General features: G+C 34.3%; 1 protein-coding gene across 1 annotated transcript; it reads right to left on the bottom strand.

Annotated features, from left to right (window-relative positions):
- Positions 1-6,465: 6,465 nt before the first annotated feature.
- Positions 6,466-10,298, bottom strand: LOC120356273 (sugar transporter SWEET1-like; the record flags this gene model as incomplete). The annotated part of the gene is made up of 2 exons (XM_039445184.1): positions 6,466-6,573; positions 10,179-10,298. Coding segments are annotated over 2 exons (210 nt in total), but the record flags the coding sequence as incomplete, so codon positions are not given.
- Between the last annotated feature and the right edge of the window lie 1,853 nt (positions 10,299-12,151).

Here is a 12,151-nt window from a genome sequence, read left to right as displayed (position 1 = left end):
CAGCAAAGAAGGAATGCCCTATTATGCGATTTTCAATCATATCACACCAAACATCAACTTTAGGCGAATCATGTTGTTTCTCAACGATTGCGAGTGAGTTTTCAGAGCCCCATACTCGTGAATTGTGTCTGTTAACACATCCACTCACATGGAGAGTACCAGTTTGAATACCAGTTTTTTTTCAGTCTGTAAAAATTATAGAAGGGAAATTAATGAAGCAATGACAACCATAACCGACGAAATTTTAGCTAATATTTGGAGAGAAATTGATTATCGTTAGGAAATTTGTCGACCGACTAAGGGCGCACATATTGAAATTCATTAATATTATGTAAAAACTGCTTGAGACGATAAATTAGATGAATCAACAACATTAACTGTAAATAATTGGTTTTTCTTTAAACCATGTTCGAAACCGTACCATTCTTTTATGATAACTCTGTATAGTGCGTCAGATTAACTAAGGCTAATCACACCTGAGGAGGCGCAGCTTGATCAAAATTTGGGAACAGAATAGTTTTGGACTATGCCTGTTCTTCTTTCCTGGTCATATTCATAAATTCGTAATAATTGTATTAATAAATAAATACAAAGAGTTGATCTTATGGATGTTGCCTTATCACAACGTTCCACGCCATGCCGATTCAGTGTGTGTGAGCTCTTGCATTCAAACCAATAAGCAAGAAGCACCTGGATGCGAAATGCCGCATCGCACCTCCTCAGGTGTGCATCCAGCTAAAGTTTGCCATGAGATGCATTGACTATTCGGCGGTACAAAGTTCGCCGGGCCAGCTAGTCTACAATATTAATCAATGTCAATGTTAGAAGTTAGAACAATATATAGAATGAAATACATACTTATAAATAAAGAAGGCTCACATAAATCCAACATTTGATTCCAAGCAAATTGTCCAATTTCAAAGCCAATAAGTTGAGAACATAATTATTCTCAATGTTCTTTAACATGCTATTCTCCATTACAGGATTAATGTTAGATTACAGGTTTACTGTTTAGTGTTTACACTAACTTTCAATGTTGTTATAAAAGAACAATTTAACGATGAGCCGCATTCATTCACTTGAGAAGTTGAAGAAATACTTCAAATAAAAAACTCCTTCAACAAATTTTATGAGCACAATAACAATCAAGTTTTCATTTTATTTCAGTCAAAAATAAATTGCTACTCAGCATACAAACAAATTTTATTGTGTTTTGAGACTCTCTTCCCTGGTTCACCAATACTGTGTGATAAGTAAAGTAAATTCGTATGGCTTTTGTTGGTGGGGAGTCCCTTGCGGGAAGGTCCCACCGCCTGAATATATAATTTAAGCCGTCAATGGGCCTTACGACTGTCATACTTCAGCCGGGACCGACAGTTTAACGTGCCCATCCGATAACACGGGAGTGATCTGGTTAAAAAACTTTTGGTATTAAGAGGGTTTGAACCCGGGATCTCTATGCTGCTACGCAGGCACTCTATCCACTAGACCACGGATCACTCCGTTCAGAATGTGTGATAAGTGAAAAGGCCTGATTATATGAAAAATAATCGGTTTGAGTGACAGTAGATTCTACAAGACTTAACCTATTTCGGACTATGTGTAACCTTATCTAAATTTGGGAGAGGAATAGCACAACGTCACCCTATTTTTTCTCTCCCTATCATTATTTTAATGATGTACTTTTTTATGAATCGAAGAATAAACGAACAAAAACATGACAGAACCAATTAAAATCATCTTACTAAATCAAAATGCCTCTAAAAGCTAGTTTTTTAATGGTGAAATCAGGCTAAAAAAGTTTCTAGGCATATTAAAACTTTAACATTTTTCGGGGGTGAACCCCCTGGACCCCTTATGTTTTTTGGGGGGGATTGGAATACCCTCTTCCCTTCCAGACAACAGACCGATGAGCCCACCCAAAGGTTTTGGTAAGTCGGCGCCCATGCTGCTCTTTAAAAATCAATAATTGATAAATATTTTGTGGTCAAGAGTCACAGCTCTTGCTGAAAGCAGTGATGTCTCACTTTTATTAGTGCCTTATGTTACTTTCCTTGTCCTATTACAATAGGTAAGGAAAGTATTGCTTTCCGAAAAAAATTAAGGTACCTCAATTTCTAAATTTCTATACGTTTCAAGGTCCCTGAGTCCAAAAAAGTTGTTTTTGAGTATTGGTCTGTATGTGAAAATCTCTACAATTTTAATGTTCAGTAACATTTCCATCTAAAATTGAAAATAAGCTCGAAATTCGATAAAATGTTATTATTCATTGCAAACTGTTGGCAACAGTTGATTCTATTAAATCTTCCACTACGAAGAGATTGCAGAGCTCGTGTGTCTCCAGCGTTATTGTCCTGTCACCAGCTGGCTCAGATCTTTGAATAGTAGACTTGAGATGCGCGTGAACACTAGCGTCAGGTGATCAATTTTCATAACGGCAAGGAAAGTCATGTGAGTGCGCCACACCATATTTTTTATTTTTCCTACAGTTACCTTGAAAAGTGGCCATTGCTGCACTGATTACAGAACGCAAAGAATCACTTTTCCGCTCTAGTGCGGGAAAAATTTTTCTGCACTCCAGATTTTCAACATGACAACGCAAAATAGTTAGTAGGTTATATGGAGCAACAGTGCAGCAAAATCAAAATGAAGTTGGTAACAGTGACTGGGCTGCTATAGTGAGCAGAGGTGCAACGAAGCACAACGAGCAAATTATTAATTATATATTATAACCAAGGACAACATTTTTATTCAATTTGACAATAAATTAAGGTTTTTATCAATAATAAAATTACACAGAAAAAACATTTGATGGATTTCAGGCAATTTTACCCATAATTACCCACTTTTCATATTCAATGGTAACTGTAGGAAAAATTTAATGTGCAATACGTGCGCAAAGTTCCTCTGCTGCACTCAACAAACCATTCCGCCCTCGCCTACGGCTCGGGCGTAAACGTTTCGTTCGGTGCAGCAAACTGTCACTTTGCGCACTAGTTGCACAAATAACTATTGTGTATTGACGTTGTCTTTTATTCTATGAATGTTATGGCAATAAAATTATATTTATTTATTCAATAATATTCTGTGTTCGTCTCACTTTCAGGAAATAAACAAAGCATCGAGCGTATTCAAGTTTTGAAGTTGGACGATAACTACATAACGATTACGATGTGTGGACCTCGGGAGCCGAGTTGCCAGCGCTGTTTGAGCCGAAATCCAGTGTTTGATGACTCACATGTGTCAAGAGCTACAAATTTACTAACAGCTCAAGGACTGAGTGTTCCAAATGTCTATAATAGGTGTACTGGTTCATGAAAAGTAGGAACAGTACAACGTTAGTGGACAGAAGGTGATCACTCACAGGTGTATCATTCAAAGTGGTGGGGGAACGCCAGCGTGACGTCACGTGTAGTACAGTAGTGATAGAGTAACCACACTGAGCATACAGTTTATTCACTGTATCTTCAAATACATCGTCTTTTAAGATTGACCTACAACTTTAAAAATTCTGTCTTCTTCTTCTTCTGCTTCAATCGTAAGATTGGTTGGCAGCTTTCCATCTTTGTCTGTCCAGAGCCAGCTGTTTTATTGGGTATAGCTCTGGACCCTAAGATCCGGGTTATCTGCTTCAAATATTGTAGTATTGTAAAATATTCTGTACTTAATAGAAAATGATTCACCGATTCTAATAATGTAGTAAATATATCAATTTTATAATTGATTAGACTTGAAACGTTGTCAAAAATCCACTTTAATTATATAAAAATAATATTTTACAGGAGCATGCTTTCGTGTGTGCTCACACAATCATCATCAGCTGTAAGTACAGTACAGTTGGGAAGTAGAAAGATTCCAACTTAACAAAAACAAAAGCAAGAGCTACTTGATTATTTTCATATCAACATTTGATCATTGAATATATCAATTTTAAGTTCATTCAACATGTACAAATAGAGAATGAAATTGAAAGTTTTTCAAGAATCTAAAAACGTGACATGAAAAAATAATTAAGCTGGAAAAGCGTTAGTAGACAACGTTATACTATTATAATTTCAGATTAACCCATTAAACAATCTTGATTAGCCAATGTCTTGCAATAAACGATCCCGATAAATCCGATGCATTTCATTCATAATGCACTGAACACATGTTCTACAAATGTACTACGGAAATCAAAAATCTCATCCCTAAAATTCACAAGCTGACGTATAGCCAAACTATAAAATATAATAACGACCCAGAAGATGAAGAAACCTTAAGGTTTGAAAGGGTAGGTTAAAGGTTAGGTTTTGATTTTATAAATGGCAGAATGCTTGTATTATTCAAATGTTTTGATAATTATTGTAAAGCAGAAACAGATGTCAGAACATGTTATGTCATATAATTTGACTATACGTCACCGTATGATTTTCAAGAATGCGATATTTTGCCTACTTTGTACTAGACCTTGTCACGGCTGCAGTTCTCCCACTCCAATTGCATGTCAACTTAAATACTATATAGATGAGTGACCAACTTTCTGTCTACGAACTATGGGAACAGTATATCCTATATATTTAGAAAGAATAATATCTTCTTCCATAGAGCTGCGAATCTATTAACAGCTGAAGGGCTGAGTGTGTTCCAAATGTCTATAATAGGTGTACTGGTTCATGAAAAGTTAGAACAATTATTTCTATAGAAAGAATAATTTATTCTTCCATAGAGCTGCGAATCTATAATAGATGTGTTCTGGTTCATGAAAAGTTTGAACAATATTTTTTTGTTAAATATTAAATAATTTCCTATAGTTAAAATAATATATTTTTCCAGAGAAATGTTGATACTCTGTTTATTTTACCATCGATAATACTTTATCTATGACTAGCAGAAAGCCCGTGCTTCGCAAGAGTCTATTTTAAAACTTGACAAACTGAAAACTTGTCGTATTGAAATCTTGAAGAATTGAAAATAGGCCTATAACCATCACCGGTTGATTAAGAATCTATAGGCTATGCAAAATTTCAAGTTAATCAGTTGAGTAGTTTAGACGTGATGATGCGTCAAACATAATTATTCTATCTTGTACTTGTATGAGCCAGTTCTTTCCTTTATTATAGTATAGATAAAACATAAGATTTGTAATCAAGAAAACCTACAGTACGTAAAAAAATATGACTATATTGGATAAGTAGCATACATACATTTTTCAATTACAGAAAGCATTTAAATGCTGGATTGATTCGGCGAAAAATTATTTGTTTCTATAAAATATAAAATCATTGTGCCTCATTTTATACATCTTCATTAAACGGATTTTGATTGTGATCTACGTTTTTTCATTATAATTCTTTAAAAACACTTCACTCACATATGCTACTTTTTAGCATATTAATAAAAACAATGTAAAAAATCTGGTGTTGCGCACTCACACAACTTTCCTTGCCGTTATGAAAATTGATCACCTGACGCTAGTGTAAACGCGTATCTCAAGTCTACTATTCAAAGATCCGAGCCAGCTGGTGACAGGACAATAACGCTGGAGACACAGAAGGTCTGCTATCTCTTGATAGTGAATGATTTAATAGAATCAACAGTTTGCAATTGAATAATCACATTTTCTCGAATTCGAGCTTATTTTCAATTTTAGGTGAAAATGTTACTGAACATTGACTGTAGAGATTTTCATCCTCAATCTTTTCCACTTGAAATTTTTCGTTTAAATTGTTTCTGAAGCCTCATAATTGGGAAACTAAAATCCAACTTTGCATGGATGGTGCGGAGCTCCTGAAATTTTTCAGATATGGGACTTGTGGCAGTTGATAGAGCTTATCAATGTCTATTCTAGGTATAAATTTGATAAAAATCGTTGGAGCCGTTTCCGAGAAAAACCCTGTTTTTGACAACATTATCTCCATTTTAGCGGCCATCTTGAATTGCATTTGATCGAAATTGTTCGTGTCGGATCCTATTTATTGTAAGGACCTTAAGTTTCAAATTTCAAGTCATCCCTTTAATTGGGAGATGAGATATCGTGTGCATAGACGCACATACACACACACACACATACATACATACAGACCAATACCCAAAAACCACTTTTTTGGACTCAGGGGACCTTGAAACGTATTGAAATTTAGAAATTGGTGTACCTTAATTTTTTTCGGAAAGCAATACTTTCCTTACCTATGGTAATAGGGCAAGGAAAGTAATATATTCTTCCCAAAAGTTTTAATAATGGAACTATCAATACTCGTCGATCATCTGACGGACTGAGTATTCCCACTCAGGCCGGGACCTCCTAAATACTTAGAAAGTCTTAAATATTAGAATACTTAAATATTTAGGAGGTCCTGAATAGGCCCAACACAAAACTAAGAAGAAGAATATTTTCACTGTACCGGTACTAATCCAGTAATTTTTCATGCTTTCTATCAGTTACGTTTATACAGAGTTAGGTATATGAAATGACATGGACCAGAATTTTCTATAAATACTGATTTATTCTTTCTTTTTGACGTCGACAGCAGGATATATGAAGAATAACATTAGTTGACCACTGAATACAATAAATGCCATGCCTGTCTGAATCTGAAACAAAAACGTAAACGGTAGCCAAATTATTCATTTTCAATCATTGAATTTGGGAAACAAACAAAAGTAGATGATTGATTTTCAATAATATTGATTCTGGTCTTAGAACAGCCAAAAGTAGAGAAAATTCACAGTTGAAGTTTGTCAAGTCATTTGAATTTTAAATTGTGAATTGTTTTTATTTGCCTAAAACAAAATACAAAAAATAAATATAAGCTACTGCACTTAAGGCTGTGCAAAGACTAAAAATAAACTTTCTACTCGCGATATTTTTCAAAGTTTTTCTATTTTTATATCATCAAGCTATCAAAATGAAAAAGTTTTCTCAGGAAAACATCTTTTTCTGATCATACTTTTGAGATATGAGCGCCTAAAGTTTAAATTTTTGGGACAGAACATTTTAAATTCGGTAAGAGATAAATCCATGAGATTTGCAGGATAGATTCTTCATGGTGTTGATCTAGTAAAACAAAACATTTTCAGAAAATATCAATTTTAAGATAGTTATTCAATTTTCTGAAAATAACCAAAAATAACTTTTAGTTGAGTCATTTTAGGTAAATTGAATAACTTTCTCAAAAATTATTTTCAGGGAGTTTTTGTTTTACTAGATCAACAATACCATGAAGAATCTATCCTCTGAATCTCATGGATTTATCTCTTAACGAATTTGAAATGTTCTGTCCCAAAATTTAAACTTTAGGCGCTCTTATCTCAAAAAGTAATGATCGGAAAAAAAAATGTTTTCCTGAGAAAACTTTTTCATTTTGATAGCTCGATGATATACAAATCGAAAAATTTGAAAAAATATCACAAGTAGAATGTTATTTTTAGCCTTTGCACAGCCTTAACTTAAATACATACATAAACATTAAGAAACTTTTAATTTATTCAATTAGAAGTAATAACGAAATGATATCCTGGTTCATAATACTAGTAGTTCTGTAAACAGTAGACCTCACTCAAGTATCTGGTATCACCTGTTCACCGGCTTCTCCAGTCATCTGTGTAATGCATGCAATGAATAATTCACTTGTCAGCTGATTGATTATGGATAACTATAATCTGATTAATCCTATCTTCGGAGTAGATAATATATATAGTGATATTGGAGTATGGAGGAAATTTCTTTTCCTTTAATATCATACTCAAAATGCAAAATTTCAAAAAACCTTGTGTATACATCGACGCGCAGTTATGAAAGGAATATTCCTGCCAAATCTCATAGAACTCTATCAACGCGTTTGGCCGTAAAGGCGTTACATACAGACAGACGAAAGAAAATCCGAGTTAAAACAAAGACCTCACTCCGTACGGTCAATTAAATGAAGATACGATTTAAGCTCCCATGAGTACAATGGGTGAGGTAAAAACACCGATAAAAGGAAGATTCCTTGTGCGCCTGTGTGAGTCGTAAAATCAGCTTAATCAAAGTGATATAAATTCGAATTTATGTAGTGTTCAAAGATGTAATTTATAATATGAAATTGAAATATAAAAGTCAACGATTGTAAATAATTGAGGTTAAATTTATTTTATTTTATTTCCTAAATAGAGGAATTCTTAAACAATGAAGACATCGTGCGGCCGATAAAAGCTGGCAGAATAAGATGGATGGGGCATATGTTGAGAATGGGAGATGGAAGAGTGGTGAAATGTATATGGAAGAATAAAATATATAACAAAAGAAGAAAAGGTCGACCAAGACCTGTAGAGTTGAGGAGTAAGTAATTAATTTAAAAATAAAAGCTCCTTCTTATGTGGAAAAAGATTGTCTGTCTTTAAATGGTATTTCAAAAATATTCTCCGGGTGTAGAGCTACCTCCTCCAGAAAGAGAAAAATAGAAGTGTTGTGAAATGGGAAAATATAGAGTATATACCCACACTGGAGAAACACACATACAGCTTCATAAGCCCGCACACAATCTCATGACGACCAATATAGTCTGTCAGTATTTATTTATGAAATAGAATTATAATAGGCCTACCCTTTGAAATTAATAAAATAATAGATTAAGAATATAAATTATAACAACTAGTTCAGAGTTCACACCAACGTCAGGTACAATTTAAAAGGGGACTATGATTCTATTTTATAATAAATATCGGGGACCGAGCTTCGCTCTGGAGTACAAAAGCATAAGAAATTTATTACGAAAGAAGAAATTACAATACCGTAACATTCATACAGAAATGTTCTATCTAATCACAGTAAATTGAGATTAATTCGCAGAGGAATTCAAAATTTTTTCTCACAAAGGCCCGGTTGCACAAAGCTGGTTAAATTTTATTCCTGATTAACTTCACGTGAACCAAATCAGAGAAGACCATTCAAAAAGATGGATCTACTGGAATTAATCAGGATTGAAAATAACCCGGCTTTTTTGCAAAAGGCACTTAGCACCTGATTGAATGTTTACAAAAGTTCAACAGCTAAGTCATAATTTTGACACAGTCCCACACTCATGAACTCGCTCACTCACTTCAATCACCAACAGACGACAAAGAATTATTATCAGCTGTTTTCCCAAGGATGAATCATAATTATCCTTTTAATGTTCTTCAGCGAGTTTTCCCAGGGATGGGACGTTGGTAATCCCGTCCTGTCCCCAAACCTATGGATTGGGGTACAGTTAAGATTTAATTCACGAAAACGTCAACAGCCCCAAAAGTAAGTCTACTAATTTGCACTAACCTTGGAACTGGCGAGGAAGTGGACTGTATCTCGTGTGTAGAAGTTACTGCTGACGATATCCTGTCTTTATGCGTAGGCCTATATGATATTGTACATATATCATGAAACGGAACGAGGTAATTGCATTCAACTCGAACGCTACGGAACAGGAGAAACGGAACGAATAAACGTTGTTGACTTCTCGAGCACGCTTCTTGAAGTGATGGGTTGAAAGATAAACGGGGAGGATGAAGGAGGGGGGAGGGAGAGGTTATCTTGCCTCTTTGGGAGAGGGGGAAGGGGAGGAAAGCACAAACCAATCAACCTGCAATCAAGGCTGCCGATCCTCCGCGAATCCACCAGATGTAGTGCAATCGAATATTTATATTAAAAACGTACTATGTTCTGAATTTCGTGAGAATCGTTAGAGCTGTTTTCGAGATCCGGTGAAATACAAACATCCAAACATATAAACAGAAATTGCTCGTTTAATAGTATAGGATAGAAGAATGTACCTATATAGTGAGGTCCACGTTATAATGAAAGTGGATAAAGATAGGAAAACAGCGTTGCCGATCCTCCGCCTTAATTAATTATATTTCTACAATGTCGAAAACAGATTTGGCACCATTGCGGAGCTAGAAAAGGATAGTACTACCTGCTTTGTCGAATGATAGACAAGGATAGCAACACCAAAGTTAATTAAATACTGTCAATATAACGTGGACCGCACTATAGCCCTGAATTCACACATTGTAAGGAGTCTGTCAGTAATATAATACAGTCTATATGAAATCACGTTATAAAGTCAGCAACACTATAATGTTTATCAAATACTGCCATTATAACGTGGATCTCACTTTAGTGGAAATAATTGAGATGAAAATTAATTTTTGATAAAATTTAAATTATTTTATATATACGGTACCTGTATTATAGGTTTTCCAATGATCCGGCCGTAGACAAACCATAACGCAGTTGTAATGGAACCAAAGAAAACAATTGGAAATGGTATTTCCTTTGTACTTTTCTGTCTGATGGCGTCACCCTGAAAAATTAAAACATTCAAATTCGAATTAAAATTTATTTTCTCAAAAAACATACACAATTATAATAATTGACCGATCGAAGTGAGGTCTAAGATTCAAGTCGACGGTTTGGCATTTCTATTAATGTTTAAATGTTTATATATTGCACATTTACGGCGAAACGTGGTAATAGATTTTCATGAAATTTGACAGATATGTTCCTTTTTAATAGAAGTAGAAAGGAGCCTCCTTCATACGCCAATATTAGAGTAAAATCAGACTATAGAATTATTCATCATAAATCAGCTGACAAGTGATTACACAGATGTGTGGAGAAGCCAGTCTATTGCTGTATTTCCGTAAGGTCTATAGTTCAATCAGGTACGTGGGATGAGAATACTGCGTGAGGTCTACTGTTCACAGAACTACTAGTATAATATTATTACATCTAAAAATCCTATCCCAATACGCCTATACCCCCATAAAATTTGTAAGAATACGGTAACAATTTTCTAATCTTGGAGATTTCTATTAAATCTCTGTTTAACTTAGATGTAATTATCACAGACAGATTGGAACAGTATCAACTGGTATACTAAAGTGCAGGTTATAATGGCAGTGGAGAAATATAGTAGAACAACGTTGCCGAACCTCTGTCTTGCCAATGCCTTCTATAGACTGTAGCTGATACAGGATTATTTATGTAATATCATAGAGAAACAATAGCGTAAGTAGATATCCCATGGTATAGGGCGTTTACGTCGCAACTTTTACTGTTATCGTAAGCTGATAGTCCACGTAGTTCTTTCCTGTGAAGCTTTATGACGCTGGTAGTCTCTCATATTGAGCCGTTCATACACTCTTACTTGGTCAAAACAGTAAAAATCTACAATAATTTGCTTGAGATATAACAGTAAATGTTGCGACATAAACGCTCTATATCATGGACTATCTACTTACGCTATTGTTTCTCTATGGTAATATTTAATATGGTAATTAACTGTTCATTCTCGTTTAAAATAATCAATTATCTTTTATTAAGCAATTAATTATATTTTTCAATAATTTCATAATGAAGTTTCATAGTTAAGATGAAATATTTTGTTAATGATTAATTCTACATTGTTAAAAGACGATGGCAACAGAGCAAAACGAGAAAGAGATAGCCGCTTTGTTGAATGATAGACAAGGATAGCAATACCATTGCTAAAAAACTCTGCCATAAGTGGACCTCACCACAGAAGTAGTTTCACCAAAAAATAGATGGCATAACAAGATATCCCATGGTATAGTTAAAGTTCCAAATTTCAAGCCGATTTTTTTAATCAAGCCGACTACTGCTTATTTCTACTGTTTATTATCACTGTTTGTTGGGGTGAGAGTGTGAGAACGGCACAATATGAGAGACTCCAGCGTCACATAGCTTCACGAAAAAGAGCTTCGGTACGAGTTATCAGTGAAATTTTTGAATGAAAAAACTGGGATTTTGTCAAGAAATATCGCTTATTTATTATGAAATAAATAATGGATTATTTTATAATAAATAAGTGATATTTTTTGACAAAATCCCAGTGTTTTCATTATGAGTAGATATCACATATATCTCACCAGCAACAAATGAAATTTAGTACATGAACGCCATATATCAAGAGATATCTTCCAATGCTATCTTTTCTCTATGGTTATACTTAAAAAATACAACTCCAATGATGAAAATGACATTATATAGAAATATAATTAATAATTTTCACCATATTCATAATAATTGTAGGCTAAAGCTCTATTATTATCACTTCTCCATAATCAAATTTGTTGAAAAAAGTTTTGTACAAAACTGCATTCCTTTATTAATGTCTAATAAATGTGTGGATAT

Source organism: Nilaparvata lugens, unplaced genomic scaffold (assembly GCF_014356525.2).
Source record: "Nilaparvata lugens isolate BPH unplaced genomic scaffold, ASM1435652v1 scaffold6348, whole genome shotgun sequence".
In the NCBI taxonomy this organism is placed as follows: Eukaryota; Metazoa; Arthropoda; class Insecta; order Hemiptera; family Delphacidae; genus Nilaparvata; species Nilaparvata lugens.
The sequence above is the reverse complement of the archived record's forward strand: the minus strand, read 5'-3'. Positions and strand labels throughout refer to the sequence as shown.